This window comes from Puntigrus tetrazona, unplaced genomic scaffold, assembly GCF_018831695.1.
Source record: "Puntigrus tetrazona isolate hp1 unplaced genomic scaffold, ASM1883169v1 S000000006, whole genome shotgun sequence".
Taxonomy (NCBI): domain Eukaryota; kingdom Metazoa; phylum Chordata; class Actinopteri; order Cypriniformes; family Cyprinidae; genus Puntigrus; species Puntigrus tetrazona.
The window spans coordinates 277,292-300,256 of NW_025047686.1; the positions used below are offsets into that span (position 1 = coordinate 277,292).

The 22,965-nt window shown below is 38.7% G+C and overlaps 1 protein-coding gene and 1 pseudogene across 2 annotated transcripts; both read left to right on the top strand.

Moving 5' to 3' along the window:
* The first annotated feature begins 7,602 nt into the window (after positions 1 to 7,602).
* LOC122332211 (potassium voltage-gated channel subfamily G member 3-like) lies at positions 7,603 to 12,940 on the top strand. Of its 2 annotated transcripts, none has more exons than XM_043229509.1 (2): positions 7,603 to 9,151; positions 12,232 to 12,940. In XM_043229509.1, exons 1-2 carry the CDS (start codon positions 8,544 to 8,546, stop codon positions 12,875 to 12,877), a joined length of 1,254 nt encoding a protein of 417 aa, XP_043085444.1. In that variant the 5' UTR covers positions 7,603 to 8,543; the 3' UTR covers positions 12,878 to 12,940. The 2 variants fall into 2 exon arrangements, with proteins under 2 accessions (XP_043085444.1, XP_043085443.1); XM_043229508.1 differs by having other exon boundaries at positions 7,615 to 9,181.
* Positions 12,941 to 16,375: 3,435 nt separating this feature from the next.
* LOC122332179 lies at positions 16,376 to 19,774 on the top strand (annotated as a pseudogene).
* Positions 19,775 to 22,965: the final 3,191 nt, after the last annotated feature.

The following is a 22,965-nucleotide window of genomic DNA, read 5'->3' on the forward strand; positions in this document are numbered from 1 at the left end:
TTCTTTCTTCCGCTTCTTCTACTCTTAAGACTATGGCAGCTCATAGAACTGCTTGTGAAAGTTGTGAAATTTGGCACACTGATAGAGCACAGTCTCACAATTTTAACTCTAACTATAACAGTCTCTAACTCATAACTTTTGAACCGTATGTTTGAAAGGACAAGATTTGTCTGATTTTGACCAAAATTGGCTCAGGCCATCTTGCTGGCAAAAAGTTATGGAATTGAAGTTGATAATTCAAACCGTTCTTGAATAATGCGTGAACAAATTTAAAGAACAGCTCCCAAAAATGGATCTGAGCCTGTATCTCCAAAATGGTTTGGCGTATTAGTTCCAAACTTGGTGTGTGTTATAACAAACGTGACCTGAGACTACATGCAGGGATTCAGTGCTGTGCCACCTAGTGGTCAGGAGATATGAGAAAAGGCTAAAACATTGGCAAAAAAAAAAAAAAAACTGTCTGCCATTTTGAATTGTGTAGTAAAATGCTATATTTTAGGTACGCATATCATAGGTAACGTATCATTATGAACCTTGCTACGGGTCATCAGCAAGATTGTCCTGAAGGAGTCTGATATGGTTTGAGCCACCTAGTGGTAAAATCCAATATTCACAGGCCTGGTGGATGTGGTCGATTTTCACATGAAGTCACCTTTTGAGGCTCCAGTGATACCAAAAATGTCAGGTTTTGCTATATGGTTTGTGCAACTTTAGAAACGTTATATTTACAGATGCATTGGTGTACCATTACGAAACTTGTATGTACCATCGACACCATGACTTGAAAGTACATAAATGCTAATAGTTTCTGTGAATTTTTGCCTATTGTAACGAAACTGGTATTAATAGATTTTTTGGGTCATACTGAGAACAATGTTCCTATATTGTCCTAGGAGAGTACAAAGGCTATTTCTAAAGAAAAGAGTCAATTCTGACATTGCTCTGACAATCTGGCACTTCTGACACAGCGACTATAAGTATGTGTTGTTTTTAGCTGGAGTATTTACTATTGGCTGTTCAAATGTTTGAGTGACACAATGCAATTTGCTAGAAAATAAAAAGCATATTTACACTGCCTGAATCGGCCCCTATTGCCTAAATTATGCACCACATGTCATTCAACGTACTGAAAATAATAATACAGTGAACAAGTGACCAATTCAGCGTGTATCGTATCAAATTTTATCACTGTTTTGGAGCACATTGGCCTATAGATAACCTTAAGATTAACATATTGATACTAAAAGCCAAAAACCTTTCAGGGATTTCACATTGACTTTACCTTGTTGTGTGTGTGTGCATGTGAGAGAGAGACTGGGTCATATCACAGTGGAGTCAATCGTGGCTTATATACTGCAAATACATATGAGCACTGTGTCTGTAACTCTGTTTGTCTTTCTGGCTTGAACTGATGCTAAAACCGAACTCCTATGCTTATGGGGTTCGTCTAGTCACAGTGCACTCTGTCAGTACAGACATCGGACTTCAATTAACGGTTTCACTTTATTTGAGCATTCTGTTGACAATAAGTAACTCTGCACCTATATGTCAATTTTCTTAAGTGTGTTAGTAGAGTATTAGTAGACTGGTAGGGTTAGGATTAGAATAAGTTGACATGTTCTTGAAAAGCTGTCTATAGCCAGTAGAATGACTGTTGAGAGAAGTGTTATCAGATAATAATCAGACAGTCTACTTATACTCTAATGAAAGTTAGTTGACATGTGGGTGTAAAGTTACTTATTGTCAACAGAATGTTCATAAGGAACCATCAAAATAAAGTGTTACCTAATTATCTTTAAAATAACATCATATGACCAAAATCAAATCATATCATCTTTAGATCATACTGACGAAAATTATGGATTTTGTGTTGATTACAGAAAATTAATTTGAGGCGTGATGCCAAAAAGACACTCGAGGCTATATCCCTGCAACGGCTTGGCACGTTGACATCAAAATTTGCGTGTACCATTGTCAACTCACACACCACATCGATTTGTTAGCATCGCCACCTATTGGTCAAACGTGATCAGCAAATAAATTATACTAGAGGCCTTTAATTGGCTTCAACTGATTTCTGCAGTTGATCTGAAGCTTTCTTCGGTTACGCTTGCACTCGTAATTGCTGATTGCAGCAATATTTCTTTACTTCTTTATTGAATATAGAATACATTAAAGGAAAGAGGAAAAAAAGAAGAAATTCACAATATTCTAATTGTTTTTTGAGAAGCACCTATACACTGTAATTTTTGATCTCCCAACTCAAAATGTTCTAGTAAATTCAATGAGTCAGTAGAAAATTAAAATTTTTACAGTGTATCCAAACTGAACAAAAATAGAGGTTCATGCTGAATGAGAAAGCAGAATAGAAAAATAGGTGCATTCGCTATAGATCAAACTCTTTGAAAACATGAATTTGCTTTGGCCTGTATAATGAACACAGCAGTAAGAACATTAAAAACATTAAACGCTATAATGAAAGAAATCACACGAATCTAAGTAAAGTGCTTCTGGCATCTCAAACTAAATGAAGCCAGCTTTGTTCTTTATACATTTCACAGTCCCTTTGTCAAAAGCAAAATTCTTTTGTCTCCCTTTTAGGATGATCTCAACAACTCTGTAATAGGATGGCAAGACAGCTTTTTAGTGGCCTTTTAAGATGTCTGGGCAAAATCTAAAGAGCAGCATAAACTGAGAACTATATCGAAGAATTTTAGAGTAAATATAAAGAAATGCTGAACAGCCCTCGAGGAGATGAAATACCCTTGGCCAGATGGCTTGAAATCTGCTCCGAGTAGAATCGAGGCAATCAGAAAATGCTCACCCTAGTGAGAAAAAAAGATTCCTTGGAATGGCCCTCGCAAAGTTCATTCCACACTTGTCACAACCAATTTTAGAAGTTATTCAACAGTTCTGAAAAAAACGGATCGTCTAAAATGACTTGGACTTCCCGAATCAAGTTTTACGGTTAAGATGCGAGTTGATACAATGCCTTAAAGACAGGCTGAGGAGTTTCACTTCTGAAAGTACAATTTAGTGACTGTGTAATAGCTCAAGGCAGAAATGAAAGGTTTGAAGAAGAGGTTTCAGAGGGCCACAGTGGAATATTGCCACACTCTAGATTTTATTCTTTGAGAACTGCAATGGATGATCACGCAGGCTTGCTTGTCAACATCTCTTGACGCACTTCAGTTACAAATGTGTTTTAGACAGAAGATTCTGGTATGCATATACACTGTTAAATGATCAATAAGAGAACTACATGTTTATTTAGATCGTATTTAGGGTGAAATGAATAAACACTGAAAATGTGATAGATCAGTGAGCAGATGATAACTTTGGGGTTTGTCCAAGAAGTTACGTTTGTCCTTGAACTTTTAAAAAAGGAAAGTCTCAAAAGAGGCAGGAAATTGGTAACACTGCACCTGCTCCAGGTAATCAAGGTCTTTAGGATTATTAGTTGCTTGTTAGCATGCATATTACTAGAATATTAGCCATATTGGACTTAGAATATTAACCTTATTCCTACCCAATACCTAAAATTTATTGAGGGAAAATTCATAGTTAAGGTAGTGTGTTTGATTGAATGTTTTATGAGCTTAAGTTCCGTTTATGTTAATGATTCCTTGTAAGGTCAGACCTTCATCTGTCCGGAAAATGTTTCTCTTTAGGTTTGTGCATTTAACTGCATTCGTGATTTTATGTCTGAAATTGCTGAAAGTACTTGAGCGTATTTATATAATTCCACCATTGAAACAGCACAGTCTTGTAGGATGGGTTGAGCTAGTGGAAGTGCATCTATTTGTGTTCTGTGCTATCTGATGACTTTCCAGAGCATATTCAGCACTCTGCACTTTCAGTTGAGGCAGCAGCTTGCTTGTGGGCCTAAGTGATGGAGGAGGCATTTAAACTAAAGAAGCAGCAGATAAAGGGAAGGGAATGGAAGGAGAGAGCCAAACATACTGAGGGGGAAAAACTGGAAAACACTTTCAATCAAAAGCAATTATGACAGAAGAGATGAAAGCTAGACGTTGAGTGGTGTTATAGTAGAGTTTGGTTGTTAGTGGCCCAGCAGTTTGTCTCTAGTTCTCTCTCCTCTTCATCCATTGGTTATACAGCCACGTTACAATGCGGACAAGCATTATTTATCCCTGTGACTTAATATACACAGTTTTACACAGTTATAAACTTTAAACAAAGTCATGCTAAGACCTACATTTAAAAGATTATCTTATTTTAAGGTCACTGCAACTTATGTTGGCAAAGAACCAAACAGCATATAACCAGCATTTAAAGTCATAAACACCATTTGCTTTCTGCTTTGACATTCATTTTAAAAGTGGCCTTTTTGAGGATCTGTTGGTATCTGTTGATATATATATATATATATATACACACACACACACACAATTCTATACAGCTCAATATATTTACTAGTTTGGAACTCACTTTCAGCATGTCATGAAATATTTTGTCACGTAGTGTGTATGGTTTTTGACATTAGCAAGGAGGGGTCCTGTGCCTGCAGGGCTTCCTCAAAATGGCAGTTTCATATTGTATATTTAATGACCATAAATGGACCAGTATTATGCTGATCGCTGATCTAAAAATCAAGGCTTAAGGATCATCCATTTTAAATCTCCCCCAGGCAACCGAGACGTCTTTGACTCAATAAAGCATAAAATAAAAATGAAGAACCGAGTGATCAAAGAAGCAGCGAAGGGCCGTAAAACCAAGTTAATAATTTTTGGCGAGCCATCAGGTCAGGTTGACTCTCAACCACCTACGCAACCTGGCTAGAGACAGGGCAGAGATGAGTAGACGCAATCGTGTATAACTTCGTCTTAATTATTTCGATCTGGAACGAGCTCGTACAGAGACGTAGCTCATTAATGTGCGACAGCACCGCGACATGGACCCACCAGGCGAGGAGGTAATTAGAGGCATGACGAATCCTCATGGATTTCTGCCACGAGTCTAATTAGCGTTCAGGGCACCGGTCTGACTGACCACACGCCACCACTCCAGCTGCCCCTGCGGAGACGGACACGCAGTTATCTAGAGAGGGCCAGACCCTTAACCCCGCCGCTAACAATCCGTGGAAGACACCGGGAGACGCCATCGTGCATGCAACTAACGCGCACTCGAAGAGGAACGGTTTTAACTTCTGCTTGTTTTGATGTATTTGCTGGCACCAGCTGTGTTTAAACGCTGAATAAAAACTTACATCTGAAGTTTTTGTTTTTATATACGCACGAACTCGTTACTCTTATCAAACCGGGTACCGATTGCGAAGATGAAGAGGAGCTCTCCGCTTTTGAAGCCATGCTCAGACTTGTAGGAGGTTACACCCCTGCAGGACGACCTGCGCTTTTCTCTCAGCCACAAAAGGGATTTGGAGGAAAAAGTCCATTTCGAAACTCAGCGTGAATAATTACGAAGTGCTTTCATCACGAGAAGCCCAGACGTATGTGAATAAATGAGGCTGGAATATTAATTATGAAATGGTATGAACGCATGCCGAGAGTAATCTGGAGGGCCAGGCTGAGCGTGCCAAACCGCTCGAATCTAATGAGCGCATGATAACGGTAATTAGTAATATCGGCATTACTGTATGATGAAATCAACAAAAATGTATGAAAAGCATTGGGGTGAAAATTGTAACTATTTCTTCTGTCTTTATACAGCTGTGAAATCTGACAACACAGTCAGGGTCTTACTTGGCGTGATTTAGTTGTTGTTGTTTAATCTTTTTGGTTATTCGTGTAGAACATCCATGAGCATAATTGCTGTATTATGAGAATTTTACATGAGGAGAAACCAAACCCTTCTGCTCTCAAGAACAGACCTTCTATAAGTGCTTGTATAAAACGAAAGGAACGCTTAAAAGGACAACTTCGCCTCTTCTGATATCATTTACTCACCCTTTTATTGTTCTAAAGGATTATTCCTTTTTGATGCAATGGTCTGAGAAACCAAAGGACTTTAATATAGAAAAGAGTGATTATTCCAGATGTATTTGTTTGTGTGCTTGGATTTTTTTTTTCCCTCTCTCGGCCTAACATGACACACAGAGAACAGTGAGCAGTGAAAGCATTAGTTCTGCTGTCCAGATCTGTTTTCATTACGTTCAATCTGTGAAAGAGAAGAGACATAAAAAAAAAAAAATACAAGGGTATTTTAATTAAGGAAGGCTCATTGATCTTATCCTCTCATATTGTGCACAGTTGCTCTCTGATTTTATTGCATGCATCTGCAGTAGATTTCTCATGGACGGAACCAACATTTTTAGAGCTGAAAACATTCCCTGTGGCGAAAAGGCTTTGTGTCATATTTCAAAAAAATCTTATATTTTGGCTTCCTCTGGTATCTTGTTGTTGTTGTTATTAAATATGTCATTAATTACGCAACAGGGCTAAGCTTACGCCAGGACTATAGGCCTTAGTTAAATTAAGAGAGCGTGTTTGCAAAAATGATTATAAGAAAACATTTAGGTGTGTGTCTTGATGACATTTATATATTTTATTTTATTTATTATTTATTATATTTTATTATTTGTTTTTAAGTTAACATTTACACAATTGTTTTTCAGCTTCATTTCAATTACTGAAGGAAATGTAATGCTTCTAGTTATAATTAAAATAATCTTCCTCTGCCTTTTTATTAAAGCATTATGTGGCCGTTCTGATTGACGGCATTTATCATTTCTTAATTAGCTTGTCTGTTTGTAGGTTATAAAAGCCACTCTTGTTCTCTCTCCAGAGGAATTGTGGCCTTTCTCCTCTCGCTAAATATTTCGCTCCGTAAAAGGAGTTATTTATGCCCCAGACGTTTTATTTTCTTCATTACAGTTTGGCTGATTGAATGAATTTGAATTAACTTTAAAAATGCATTATATTTTCAGCTTTGAGCCCGACTCCTTTTTCATGTTGCCCGGAAGGAGCTTTTCGTAACGTGTGGGTTATGGAAAATAAAACAATGATGATGCTGTTGTTGTTTTTTCTGCCCGGAGCGTCGATTGTTCTCACGATACTTTATTCTGTTTGGATGAGGTCCTCATTTAGCACAAGACTGTACTAAAACCTGTTTTTCAAAGCTCTCTCCCACTAAATCGCTTTTTAATTAAAGTAGATTTATAATCAGGACTTTCTATTTGCTGTGGGTAATTAAAGCCCGTGGCAGGAGCTGTAATTATCAGTCTTTAATCATTGCTTCAAATTGAACAGGGTTCTGCACATAGTTCATAATCCGATGTCTGTATCAAAATACTGAACCGAGTCGGGGATGATATCCCTTATAATCATGTTCACGCACAGGTCTGAGGCCTTCAAGAGTAAATGTCACTCACAATGCAAGGGGGGACTAACTCAATAAATAAAGTGAACAGGCGCCCTCTAGCTGCCATTGTACCTTTTCATTCTTCACTAGAACTTATTCCTTTCTCAAAGAGCAGCATACTAGATTATATTAAATATGAACTATGCTATACTATAAGTAACCTTACAAAACTGACGTCAAGTACTAGTGAAAATATGATTTCTGATCACTTTTGTTACTTTAGCAACTGTGGCTTTTCACCTTTTTTCACCCAACTATAAACCTAACCATTTAGAATTGGCAGTTAAGAGTTAAAGCACGTGCATGAAGGCAAAATAGAACTCGTCCCGTGTTTTGTGCGTGATGCGCAAGAATTAAATTGTAGATAAACTGCGGTTAAATCCATCGCAAGCGTTCCATTGCGAAAAAAAAAAACAGCGATGAGAAAAGTAACAGGAGTGAGTGATGCGCGCGGGGAACTCTTATAAATTATATGGTGAGTCATGCTGAAAGACTGTCAACAGTTCTAGGAACTGTATCATAAGGGAAATCTGGTAATGCACTTGAAATATGAATTATGAAGTTCGTTGAGTGCGATAGGGTACACTATTTAAGGCGACTTGCTTTGAAGTTCTCCAGACGGTTCGGTCTTTCCAGTGACGCTTCAAGTATCTACATTTTTCATAATGCATTAACTGTATTTTATAATGCAAAAATGTATTAAAAATAATAATTGCTAAAGAGCTGTGGCGTTATGAAGATTGCGCGAGATGCTAAAGTGGACTCTCATCACAAGCGTCTCCTGTAATCTGTGGGTAGACGGCAGAACATCGAGAGGAGAGACCTGAGAGTACTTCTGGAGCCGTGCGTGCGTGCGTGTGCGCGCACGCATAACATCACCGTTCGCGCCTGGTGCATCGCTCGCAGGTCGGGATTGATTCGGTGCGTCGCGGAAACCAAAGTGCCCTCGCGATGCCGCGTGCGTTGAGTGGAGATCGGCGGGGCGCAGCCGACGCGCAGGTACAGGCGCACCGCGAGCGCGCGAGTTCTCTCCAAACCGAAGACGCCGAGAGGAACGGCGTTATCTCCGGCCGCTTCCCACGCCGCGTGGTGGACACTTGAAGAAGGGGGAAGCGTGAACTTTGAGCGCCGAAGCCGGGGAGCGTTTGCCGCGACCCGCCGAACATGACTTTCATCTGCGCTCCAGGATTTCAAAGTTCGCAAAAATGAAGTTCGGCAAAAGCGTCTGTATCTTAAACGTGGGTGGCACCAAGTACGCTTTTCCAAAGGACGTAATCAAGGATTTCCCTTTGAGGAGAGTGAGTCGTCTCCACAGTTGCGCCTCGGAGAGAGAAGTGCTGGAAGTGTGCGATGATTACGATAGAGAGAGGAACGAGTTCTTCTTTGACAGGCATTCAGAAGCGTTCGGCTTCATCATGCTGTACGTGAAGTACGGCAAGCTGCGCTTCGTCCCGCATATGTGCGAGCTGTCGTTTTACAACGAGATGATCTACTGGGGGCTGGAGAGCTCTCATCTGGAGTTCTGCTGCCAGCGGAGGCTCGACGACCGTATGTCCGACACGTACACTCACTTCACCGAGGAGCACCACAGAGCGGCCGACGACTCGAGGACGGACGCGTCCTCGAACGGGAAGCGGGACTCGAAGTGGCTGGAGCGAATGCGCAGGACTTTCGAGGAGCCCACCTCCTCCCTGGCCGCGCAAATTTTGGCGTCCGTGTCGGTGATTTTTGTCATTGTGTCCATGGTGATACTTTGCGCGAGCACTCTTCCTGACTGGAAAACTGCCGAGAGCAACATGGTGGAAGAGCACAGGTACACAGACTCATTAGAGCATCCATCCGGGTATTTATGTTTTCTTTCTTGATTAAACTTCCTAACTTTTATATATATAAAAAATAGATACATCTCACAGGGTCGTGTACGCTGGATGCGTTCTTGTGTTCAAAAACAGCTAGACGCCGCGCATAGCAGACGAAACGTTGCGTGGGGTGTCTTGAATAGTTCACAAATTTTGAATGTCTTTTAAAGAGCAATTGACAATTAGAACTCTTAATAAAACGCGAGGCATTATAATGTAATATTCACGCGCGCATACTGACAGCTGTTTTGTTTTACGCGTGCCTCCGTGTTAAAACCGCACGACCAGCCCAATGCTTCTCATCTCCTCTAATAACTTTACTACTGAATAGGCCTACTTTAGCTCATAAGGAGGAAAAGGATCCCTGAAATAAAGGAGTCTTGTATATAAACCAATACAATGCATATACATTAACAGATGGTGTCTGTAACTCTAACATAGCGCATTGAAAATGTTAAGATACTGAAAATAAAGAGGCCAGAGATGGCCGTCTAACCTGTTTATAATAATCCATTAAGCACCTGGACATTTCATCCTTCTTATTTTCCATCACAATGCCATGAATTTCATTATAACTTTGTGCTCTCACATCCCCGACTAAACTATTATTTAAAAAATATTTGAAGTTTTATATAGGCTATTATGCTTTGTATGGATATAATTAATATTTACCTGACAAATATGGTTTTCTCATAAGTTAATCTGCATAAAAATGTGGTTAGTTGTGTGCTGAGATGATACGCAGTGTGCAATTTCTTCCATTTTATTAAAAACAATATAATTCCTTTTATTTCATTGAGTTTGTCATGTGGTCGGTTGCACTAGTTGTTCTAGGCTAAAAAGGAGCCGGGCGATGTCTGTTGCGTGGTGTCTCGTGCCATGTGCGTCAAAACGATTCAGCTTTTAAAAACACATCTCAGTCGCTTTAATCCAAGCTGTTCGTCCAGCCGCTTTTAATACAAGAACACATCGAGCGTGTCGTGCCCCTATTCCTCAAAGCAACGCCTGTAAATATAAAACCCACGCCCACAGCCACACTTGTCTACGGTCTTCTGTATCATGTGCATACTTGTCATGTTGTCATATTTCCTAAATGTCTGTCTTTTATCTTTCAGCATGAAAAGAAGTCATAAGGTTTCATAGTCTAGTCGACAAATAGCCTACTCGAGCGGCCTCAAAGCTCCTCGATTTTCACTGATTGTGAGCTCGGTAGTAGTGTGCGTAGCTAAACCCGAGCGAAGCTGGAAAGCGCACTATTCTGAGGAAGATAGAGCTGTCTCTCTCCCGAGGCGCTGAACGAAGGTTGAGAGGCAGCGGTTTTGTAGGTCACGTGGAGAAACGGATTCTTAAACGGCAAAAATGTCAGCTGTTTGAAATGATTTAAGCCGTTGTTTCTGACCCTCTTTAAAGCCGCTTTAAACAAAAAGCTAATTAATGAAAAAATGAGCAAAAGGTGAGTCGAATACACGGTGGTTAGAAACCTGCAAGAAACGGTTTTATGAAGAACCACTAGAAGAACTAGAATGTTAGCAAATTTCTTTGTTTTTAATATCCTTTTAACCTGTGTTTGTCTGTTCCGTATCCATAACTGCCACGTGGACTGTTCTGAAGGTACTGGTACCTGAGGAGCAAACTTCCATACTGTGTGTGTTTGTGTGTACAAAATATAACATGGTCTATGTTGCTGAAAAATCAGGTTTGTTTTTCAGCTGTCATTAGTATGAGTGATTATGTCTTTGGGGACAACTTTCAACGTCTCCATTTTCCCTCCGCTGCGCTTCTATTCCAGCTCAAAGTTGACTTCTGTCAGAAAAACACGTCTGGCGTGAAAACGTCAGGCAATTTTGTTGAATATAAACTAGGGTTTCATTCCACTTGATGTAAAATGGGACATTTTGCGCTTCTATTTTGGGGTATGAAACGCTGGAACAGAAATAGGCTACACCAGTCGTTTCCGTGTTTTTAAAGAAATGAAATCTGAATGCGTCTAAAATGGAAAAACAGTTTTTATGTCCAACTTGTCAAGTGGTATTGAAACAGCAACTTGTTTCTCTTTCAGAGAACCAAAGAGAAATAAACTCCGCTCTCTGTTGCCAGATCTGTTCCACCAGTTCTCAGCTCAAAAATTCTAATCTTCAAAATCAAATTTGTAATTACACTTATTTGGTTTTTGAAACAGAGCGAAATCGACAGGGCTCTGAACTGGAATGGTTTGCCTTTATTTATTTATTTTAGTTATTTATCCAACCCTTTAAGCCCCAGCAACCGTTTGAACAAAATGCCAAAACTCGTGAAGACAATAAGCGTTGACGCATCTTCTTAATATTAGTGTACTTTTGTTTTTTTTACTCAGTCACAACAATTACTAGCGTTCTGTGAATGCACTTCAATCCATTTTTCCTGTCTGGCTTTCATCAGACATCATTACTGTCATCATTAGACTCTGAGAAGAATACAAATACCGTGATCAATATTGGCATTACTCCATAAACGGTGTTGCTAGGCCTTATGGGATTCCAAGCGGCTGCATGGATTAAATAGCAGAGTGCACTTCAAAATGCTTCAAGACAGTAGTATTTCAGTTTCACATAATACAAATTCTTATTTACTCTGCTTTTGTTTCAGTTAGCAATTAGTTAATGCTCGTTTGGATCACAAGTCAACGAAAGAGCTGTTCATTTATGTGTGTAATTTCATCAGTTCGTGAATTCTAAGCCATCATTAAAGTTATAGGCGCAACCTTGCTTATTGAACAGAGGTGCAATTCTAAACGAAGCCAGCTCATTCCCAAAGCGATTTCTGGCTTTTTGACCTCGTAGCCTCAGAAATTTTTAGTCAGCTTTTCAAAGGAGTGATGTGTAAATCATTCAAGATGACGAATCTCAGTGAAAACTTTAAAATGGCTTTGAATTATTTCCAACTTTGGCACCTTGAATGAAACATCTGATGCTGTTAATGAGAATGTGTTCCTTATCCCGTTCTTTCTCTCTCAAACTGTCTTTCTGTTCTTTCCCATCACTGCGCACCTGTCCAGGATCATTGAGGCGGTGTGCATCGGATGGTTCACGGCAGAGTGCATCGTGCGCTTCATTGTGTCTCGAGACAAGTGTGAGTTTGTGCGACGCCCGCTGAACATCATAGACCTGCTGGCCATTACCCCCTATTACATCTCTGTCACCATGACGGTTCTGACCGGAGAAAACTCTCAGCTGCAGAGGGCCGGCGTGACGCTGAGAGTGCTACGCATGATGCGAATCTTCTGGGTCATCAAGCTAGCGCGACACTTCCTAGGGCTCCAGACTTTAGGGTTAACGCTGAAGCGCTGCTACCGTGAGATGGTCATGCTCCTGGTCTTCATTTGCGTGGCCATGGCCATATTCGGAGCGCTGGCGCAACTTCTAGAGCACGGTCTGGATCTGGAGTCCGGGAATGAGGAATACGCTAGCATTCCTGCCGCCTGCTGGTGGGTTATTATCTCCATGACCACTGTCGGCTGCAGGAGACATGTACCCCATCACTGTGCCGGACGTGTGCTTGGTGGCCTGTGCGTCGTGAGCGGAATAGTGCTGCTGGCTCTTCCCATCACCTTCATCTACCACAGCTTTGTGCAGTGCTACCACGAACTCAAGTTCCGCTCGGCTCGCTGCACCCGAAGCCTGTCCGCAGAGTTCCTCAACTGACTCTTTCTCTAGCTTCCCGCTAAAGAAATCAACGGTTGGCGCAAAGGTCTCCATCTGCCGTGTTCGTCTCAGATCAGCGCCGCCGAGCTCCAGTATGCGCTGTATCTGTTACTCAAGGGGCTGGAGGAGGCTGCCATGGTGACGGTATCACTAAGGCCAGGTGTCCTTGACAGGAGGGAAACTTTCAGAGGCCTTGAAAAGACTCAAGCCCCGGCTCTCTCAGAGATCTGTTCATTACCTTATACGTGTGGCGTTCCTCCAAAGGATTTCGCTTTTGAATGCCACTTAGGCAGCCCACAGTGTTGGCAAGAAGATACGAGAGAAATAATTGAATCATCTTGTCGCCCAGAACCTTTCTCTTTGATGATGCCTTCATTTATAAGCAATGAAGTTTTAAAGCAGTACCACTTTTCCAGCATTTAAAATATTGAGAGCCTCTCTTTTTTTTTTTTTTTTTTTTTTTAAAAGGACAATAGATTACAAAAACATGAATTTTAATCAATCTGTTCCACTTTCTGCATACTCTTTCCAGGCTAAATTGTTGTGTAGACTCAATTCAGTGTGACAGCAAACCTCCAGAGGTAGTGGGACATAATGAGCGGAATAGACTGAGAATTACAAGGATAAAGTGAGAGCTGTGTGGGCAGCTATGCTGAGAGGAACATAACATGCCATGGAGAGAGTGCTGTCATGGAGAGTCGGGTGTTTTGGATGACACCAAGCAGAGCGCGTAGAGTTCTCCCCAATCTTCTACCTATGAATGTCCTCTACCGCTCTGCCAGTTTTCACACGGGATTGAGATGCCTTGAGGCTTGTGCACCCTGGAGCTGCTCAGAAAGCAAGGTTCTGGAGATCTTTAGTGACACAGCTACCTCAAGGCCATCTCCTCCCATGGAGTCACCCATGACACCCACTTCTCCCCGACTCACTGCTGTCTCTATGTTGTTGTGGCTCTTATGTTCCTTAATGCTCTTAAGGGAACATAGAGAGAATGTGCCGTTATCTGGGTTTTTTGTCTCAACGCATTTCTTTATGTGCATCATGGGAGGGCTGCTAAAAGGAAATGAAAACTGTGTGTAAAATTGTGACAAAAGAGTTATTTGATGTCAAAAAAGCATGTAAATAATGTTGGCCTGTTTACATTTTTAAATGGAGGCCAGTAGTTAGGGAAAAGTCATTAGGAATATCGACCCTGTTTATTTTCTTGGGGCACATTCATCTGTGCATATTATTCCAGATTCCCAAAAAGTCTTAACAATTTGATCCACCAATTTGATTTTTTTGTTTGCTTTTGCTTTCAAATCCTCCCTTTCAACCACCTAGTCCATTATGGTTCCCAATATCAGATATAAAAAGGTCCTATGCTAGATTTTCCTCACTGAATATGCTGTTGTTTTACACGTGTAAATATTCAGAGCACAGAAGTAAAACAGATTCATGTTGAAACATTTTGCATTTTAGAAATCTGCATCATTTTTATATTTTGTTATGAGTACATGATTCGTTTTTATTACGATAAACATTTTATTGTCAATGTATACATCTCATAATACATAATAAAATTATAACTATGATATGGTACACTATTTAACAGTGCAATAATAATGTCATTCGTTTTGTTTGGATCAGTATAATTAAAAAAAAATATATATATATTTTTTTATTATTATTATTATTATTATTATTATTTTTTTTTTATCTATTTATTTATTTTTTGTGTGTGTGTGTGTACAAAATATCTTCCCATTAGCAAAACGTTTTTAGGTTTTTTGGCCAAAATATCTGCTACATATGTCAGTTCTTAATATTGAAATCAGGATCGCCAAATACAGACTAGAAAAGCAAGCATCAAACTTTCACCTTTTCTAAGAATAGTTCCTCTTGTGCAAGGTGCAGTGCCTCTCTCTCGGTAATTACCACATTCTCACTAATCATCATCATCTTTATTCATATTCCTCACAGCAGTTTATGGATGGAAACCAGCAGTCACCCACTGCAGCAATGGCTTTTGTGAATTTATAAACGGAAGTTTGTGTGATTGGAAATAGATGCATTCCGTTTTGGGTTACAGGAAGCAAAATGTGTCAGACCAAAATGTGCTAAGATTTCCTCCTCATTAATTAAACCTCCTGAAGAGATCACGCTGAGGTGTTCTCCAGTGTGCCTTCAGATCACTCCAGACACAGGCTCCTGGGCTCACATATGCGCACAACAACACCCCGAAATTAATGTGAAAGTGAAAATAAGCGAAATCCTGAAATTAATTGCAGACCGCAGATGTCAGCTGCCACTCATTTGTTCTTAATACACTTTCATCCCACTGCTTCATTAATCATGATAAGCATAAGGGAACCGGTTTGCTTTACATGCAAATACATCAGTGCTCTAATGAAAAGCTCATGACAGCTAACAGCCATTAACATATGGATTATAACATCTCTTAAACCAATAGATCTTTCAGTTTGTCAGTAGGATGTGATCCGCTTTCACTACTAAAATCTCAGAACAGCAGCAAGCGATGTCCTGGAGGAATGTGTAACAGTTTTTTATTATTATTATTATCATTTTTAATGTGCGCACTGAAAATTCACATTTGACACTATACACCATCATATGACTTCTTCAACTTCATGTGACACAAAAGTGGTCTCAATGGACATATTTTGTTTACTTACTGTATTTATTTTAATATTTCTCTGTTTTAATAATGGCTCTGTGTTGTACGCTAACACAACCCATTTAAACCTGTTAGGATTTTTATTGTTATTATTGAACATTTTATTATTGCTGTAACAACAATTGTGCATTATGATCATATGTTGCGTATCACTGATATAATAGCTTGGGCTTATTACACATGACTTGAGCTTTTTGTAGGATTTTTTATAGCCCAGTAATGTTTAGTTATAGACAAGTGTTTGAAATCCTGCTGTAAACTACAGTTAGGCAATTTTTTCCTTCCTCTTTTCTCTGCATTCACTGGTAGGGCTACTGTAAGCTTTCAATGTATTTTTTAAATAGAAGTCTATTTTGAATAAACTAGAATCTGCCTCTGTGTTAGCTAAAGCGGGTCTTGAAGTTCACGAACACTGGATATTAATAAATAGTACAAAATAAATGCCTGTTTTGTGGTCTTATTTACTGCTCTTCCAAATAATTACATAAAACATTATTTCATATGCTATGTAAACCTGACATTTTTTTTGATCATTTCTTCAGCAGCCATATATTACAAGACAAAAATGTCTAAATCATAGTCCTTTTTTGTGTTTCTAAATAATGTTAATCGGACTTATTATAGTTATAAATCTCAAGCAAGTGTAGAACAAGAAAAGAAAGGTCATTTTCTGAAATAAAACGATATTGTGGAGAAATGTTATATTATACTGAACAAAAACCTGAAGTTAGTAGGTTGTGACGGGTTTTTTAATCGGGCAAGAATCGGGCTGCTAAGTGACGTAATTTCCGCCGGGGTCCTCTCAGTCTCGGGCACAGAGAGCAGGTGGTGGACACGATCCTGTCTGCGGTGTGACTGACGGTATTATCAACAAAAATGTACTATAAGGTCAGCGGAGTAACCGGAAAATTAACGGGAGCCACAGCAGCGTCCGCTTACAGCCCGCAGGTACTCAGCCTTGTGTTGCTGTTTTACGAGAAGCGAGAAACTGAAGTGACCTCTTCACAGGAAGCGCTTCAGACACCTCAGCCGTTGCGCGAGGCTGCCTTTTTATTGCGCTGATAAACTCTCAGCTACCCTTGATTTACTATCAAGGTGGCCTTTGTTTATAACTAGCGCAACGCGGGCTAGTTCGTCATTAACCGTAATGAATCCGACTGATTTAAAACCGACGCTAGAGTTGTAATATGGCCTCAGCCGTGTTGTATAGCTTGATAATCACAATTCCTCTGAGCTCCTGAAAGCCAGATGTTGAAAGGAAGCATAACAAAGCAAAAAAATGTACCAGATAAGTTAAGTGTGTGTGTGTTAATGTCAAGGACAGCTGTATTTATTCCTGTTCCGTTCTTTTTTAGACTGAGCATGACTGAGAGGTTATGTTTACCTTCAGTCTTCCGCCGTGACCTTGTCTATTCAGTCTGTGACTTGCCTCAAAGAACTCTTGTCGTTCATTGATGCCTTACATTCGGCTGTTCTTCCATCAAACAGACAAGGAAACATTGAGCAAATCTTCATGCAGCACTTTTCCGTAATAAAACAATTCCACTCTGACCATATCTCAACCTCCAAAGAGGACGACCCACTACAAGAGAATGATTTTTGATGTCTGGTTTTAGTGTATCCATGTTTAGATGATTTAGTGTTATGGTGATTTTCGGTGAGATACGGTAATGAGTGACCTTTGTTAGGTATTTGTGTCCTTTTGAGTTCAGAAGAGGACAGTGCCAGCATAGGGTCTGGATTATTATTAAAATGCATAAATAATGGTGGTAGTCATTTGTGTGTGCCCCAATGTCATCTATGTCATTGTGTTTGTCCTGACAGGGGCTGAGGCCCACGGTTCCTCTCTCAAGCTCCTCCTATGGTCTTTGCTTTACCGACCAAGCTCGTATCTGAGACAGTGGTTCACTACATGGGAATCAACAAAATCCCTGATCTGCAGAAGCTTTTCCAGGTATTGGTTCTTGTTTTGTTTTCAAGTCAGCGACTTAGATGTTTCATAACAGAAAAGGTCTACTTTTTTTTTTTTTTTTTTTGAATTGACGCAAACCAAAACGGTTTTTTGGCATCAGTCCTAAAACGGCTTCACATGTTGCAACACCTGAGAAAAACAAAAGGCTGAAAGCAGTGTTATAAATGCAAACTCTAAATTATAATTGGAAAAACGTTCAGGTTTTAAGGCGCCCTTGCTATTATACATTTAAATACTCCGTAATATTAAATCGCCGGAGGCTATTTGCCCTATATACATAGCAATTAGATGTTATTTACACCAAGTAAAAATAGCAATGGATTCTGTTTAGACCAATTGAAAAGAGCATCATTATTTAAGTGCTTGGTGCACATTATCTGCACCTTAGTATTGAAGTGCATCATAAAACAGAATGCAACTTCGAGTGTAAATGTTAATTTTGATTCAAATGATTAAATAATGCTATGGTTGACGCCCTTATTGGGACAATAAAGCCCTCCCTACACCTACCCAATACTTTTTCAACTTTTTGATCATTTGCTATTATTGAACGTAAATGCTTTTATGATGTCCGAAGGCAGATTCAAACCTACGTCGATGGTGTAAAAACATGATCGCAATACGTTGTGTAATGTGTAAATAGACACTCCAATGTTAACTAACTACTTTCACTTACAATCCTATTAGGGATAGAATTAGAGTTTGACTTGAGGTTACTTGCCTGTATTAATGTATGATGCAAGTATTATGTAATGTGTCTGTAACAAGTGCAACATAAAATAAGTGTTACCCTAAATTTCTAGCATCACAGATCATTAGCAGATGCATAGTCCTTAACTGATTCTCTAGAATTAAAAACAATTAAAATAAATTAATTTGAACTAAATGTATATTGTTCATTTAAAGTTGGGTATTAACACTGTTTACAATTTTATTCCATCATTTGATTTGATTTAATTAGATTTCCAATCTAATGCTGAGAACTATACAGCTGGCATGTTACAATAATATTAAAATTAACATTCAGATTCAACTGATATTTATTATTTGAAAAATCGACTCAACTCATAGTGAGTTGTAGGAAAACTTTACAAATTAATTTTGATATTAACAATGGCAATTGTTTGTGTTCTATTCTGTTGTATAAACAATAAAAGGTGGTTGTCATAGGTTGTGTTCAGAATGGATATCGGGTGATACTTCAGATATTCTACTAACCTTAACTTTAATGACTGTTAGTTGACATGGAGCTGTAGAGTATGAGTCTAATTAATAACATCTGATACTTTATTTGAATGGGTCTTCAACATATAACACGTCAACTTATTATACTAAACCTAAACCTACCCTAACAGTCTGAGAGTTAGTAGACATGTAGTTACTCATCGTTAGTAGTCTAAAGTGGACTATCAAATTAAAGTGTAATAAATGTGATATAGTGCATATATTTAGCAAGATCCTCATCTGAGGAAAATGTAGCATTTTGACATTTTTTACCTATAGTTTACTGATGTTTTTCCAAGATTGAAATGGATGCAACACACATTCAGTATTTGTACCATTTCAATAAACCTTCGTGTTCTTTCATTTTTTTTTTACTATAACTAGTCATAAACAGGAAAAGATGATTGATTCATCTTCATACTCCTAATCAAACGGAGATCTGTAAAACTATATGAAAAGACTGTCAAAATTATATATTTTTTTTACTTATTTAATGCTTGAAGTTATTCTTCATATTCTTCAAATGAACCATAATTCATTCATAATCAAAAAGTACAAACTTTACTTCAATTATTGGATAATAGGCAGACTACAAGTGATGTTTAGGACTTTTTTCATTAAAAAGAAGCTCAATCACAATTGATTAATCGTTATTATCAGCCCAGTCCTAGACTGAAATAAATCTAATTTCTTATCTAGTCTGCTTCTGGATTTCTGCAGGACTTGTTCCTCATAGATAGATTTGTTTTTAAACATTTTATGTATTTGCTGCAACATGGACTGCTATATGTGTATATACTTCTTTTTTTCTCATTTTGTAAAAACAACGTTTTTTTAAACAATTTGACCTGTTACAGAAAGGTGATGGAGCCCCGGTTCACCTGAAGCGTGAGTCATGGACAAAATGTTGTATAGGACCACGATGGGCTTGACGATTGGCATGCACTCTCTACTGTTTAATGGCGCCTATATCGCTGCCCAGCCCCGAAACCACAGTGACCTGCCCTTCACCTTCCCTTTGTAATTATCAAATATATTGTAATTATTTTGGTTGACTTTTGTCATTTTGCTCTAAAAAGAATGTGACCGAATTATTTGATTTACTCCCAGTATTTAGATCTCACTCACTGGTTACACAAATACATCTCCATCAATCTGATTTCATTGCATATGTCCGCTTATTACAGCGTGGTCAATCATCATCTCTCACATGCTCATTCTTTCCAGGCAGTTGTTTCTCTTAACGGTCTGGTTTTAACAATCAGAGATATCAAGTGATGCACACGCTGATGAACAGATTGTATCTTTTGAGTGAATGACAGAGAGCCTGTAAATGATGTCCTTGCGATGTGTACCTGGCAGAATAAATCTATTTTGTTTGTAAAAAGTGAACAAAGGAACCTTCTTATGCGTGTCATCTGTTGTGTGAGCTGAACAGTCTGATGGCATTCGATTATTAGCTACAACATCCTGTGGTCTCGGCTCTGTCTCATCATACAGGATATGAGTCTGATGGGACTGTAAGTGTTATTAGTGTTAATCGATCCATAAAAGCATTTCAAAACCTATAATTCACTGATATTAGATTAGTTCCTTGGGGTACAACGTTATCAGTCACATTTAGATGCGCTGGGGTCAGGCAAATAGGGAATTAACATTTCTATCGATTCTTGACATTAAATTGCAAATTGGGCACAATCTAACAGTGCTGCATTATGGACGTTATTGATTTATGTTTTTGTAAAATGCAAAATAAGCTTCTGTCTTGGATTCTAGCAGTGCTGTATTGATTTTTTTTTTCTGCCAAACGCTGCATTTAAGGTTTAGTTAAAACCCTGAATCTTTAATACGCAGTTAAGTTTAACCTAAGCTACTTAACATACAATCGCTTTCAGTCTCAAGCCTGTGGTTCAAATGTTAACCAACGGTGATTTAAAAAAATGTTTTGAAAGAGATTTGAACCTGACCTTTAATACCAGAGAAAAACAGTTATTTAAATTATTGTTTTTCATGTCTTTGCAGGGCTGTGTTTGACACCCGTGGATTAGAGCATTGAAAATAATGTTAAAAATTATATTTAATTCATAAGATGTGCCATGTGCTTGTTTGAGGACATCAGGACCTGCAAGTTAATATTTATAATTTATTTTACATTTTTTTTACAAAAGTTTATGTATAAAGATAATTCTCAACTATAATGATTCGACATTTTTCTTTCTGTAAAATGGTCATAAACGGGTTTCATAATTATAATTATTTACTTTGCATATTAATGTTTTGGGGCAACATGTAGTGAAAAAAAGGAGTTTAATAATGGTAGTAATAATTGACCAGATTTTCATAATATTCAATAGAATATTGAAATATAACTTCTTTCCTATTCATTTGCTATGGCTCCCAAATTGTATAATAAGTTTTTAGTGTCTATGTCTTCACATATGACATGTCTGAAATCAACGTCCTATTTTGACACAATTAAAAAAATTTTTTGATTTAAATAATTACAAAATAATCATTTTCCATAATAGTGTCGCTACATTAATTTCAGACATTTTTGAAGACAAGAAAGGAGTGGTCATGGTGAAACAAGCAATCATTTGGTATCTCTGAAAAGCTCTGAATGTGCTCTTTACAGGACATCCAGACTTGTGAATTCTCTAATAATGTCCTCATATGTGGAAAGATAACAATTTGGAAAGAATTTCAGAAGATTTCAAAAGAAAAATATATATATTATAGATCAGGGTTCCTCAGATCTTACCCTGGAGGTCCAAAGCACTGCAGAGTTTAGCTCCAACCCTGATAAATATCACCTTCCTGTGATTTCCTAATGATCCTGAAGACACTGATTAGCATGCTCAGGTGCGCTTCATTAGGACTAAAGCTAAACAGCAGGAAAATGGATCTCGAGATTCAGATTTGAGGATCACTGTTATAGATAAGATATTAAAAGATAAATACACACACACGCTGGTTATATTTCTATCTAGTAGCAATCAGTTCTTTGGCTTTTTGTTTTTTTCTAAAAATTATTCTCGTGGCAGTCGCTTTCAAAAACAACATTAAAAATAAAAATCCCTGAATGTTAAATGTTGTATCTCCCATTAGCCATTTTCAATCATCCATTATCCTTGCATGCGTGTCAGCTTGCCGCCTCTTATCTCTGTTTGAATAATAGTGCGTGCACAAAAGCTGATGCTCAATATTGCCACCGCCTGCAGTCGCCGAAGGCCGCAGGGTAATCATACAAGACTGGTATGATGGACCCATCTCTCCAGATAGTGATTACAGCCGACAGAACACGTGTGCCCTGGTCACACAGGCCTTGTTGCCATTAGACCGATAGTCTGGAACTTCCAGACAACAGCGCCATTAGTGTTATTTATGCCATCTTATCTCTGTTTGCTATCGATTCGCACGGCATAATTGCATATTTGTTAATGCCTATGAGACACGCATCATTTATTTGCTGAAGGATTACAGCCACAGCGGTTCTCATAGCAACCGACTGGGTGTGATAACTAGCCTGGTAAAAACCAAAGCCCCTACAAACAACTACCCTGACCTCACCTACACAAAGGAAGGCTAATGCAGGTGAAACTGACACACGCTTAATTGGAGAAGACCATCTGCTGTCTTGTGTTCTCGCGCACACCGCTTTCTGCTCCCGTGTATTTACTCTATATACGACATTGTGATGCATTGTGTGCAATTTACGCTTTTTAATAAAATGTGTCCTTGAGGTCATTCATTAAAAGCACGCGCTCAGGAAGCCATTCCCAAAGAAAATGTCTAAAGGGTTTGGTTTATGTTTTGAAGGACTGGATCTTAAAAAACATTTGGTGTGGCAATATCATGATAAAGTTGTCAATGTCAAGATTCTGAGAAAATCAAGTAGTGGCTAAAGTCAATAAGTATTATAGCCTCAGCTAAATGGCACTGAAAACCTGGTTCTTGTTCTCCTTCCTCAGATTGGAGACGCTTTACAGGCCTGTCATTAAAAAAATCTATATTAACTGTCTGAGCCGATACCTCATAGCCAGCATCTTTCTGTTCTTGTATGGTCTTCTATAAATAAATCATGGCAAAAACAGGTCTGTACTTCTCTTGTGAAGTAGAGACTATCTGTACCAGTCAACTGAAGACCTTCTCATTTGTTCCTCGCAGAAATGATTGGCTCCTGCCACCCAGAGGGAACGCTGTTACCTAATGATA

Excerpts from the sequence above, each read along its gene's own strand:
- LOC122332211 (XM_043229508.1), top strand. The coding sequence starts at position 8,544 with ATGAAGTTCGGCAAAAGCGTCTGTATCTTAAACGTGGGTGGCACCAAG. Across the intron at positions 9,182-12,231 it reads TCATTAGAGCATCCATCCGG|GATCATTGAGGCGGTGTGCA; the intron begins GTATTTATGTTT and ends GCACCTGTCCAG.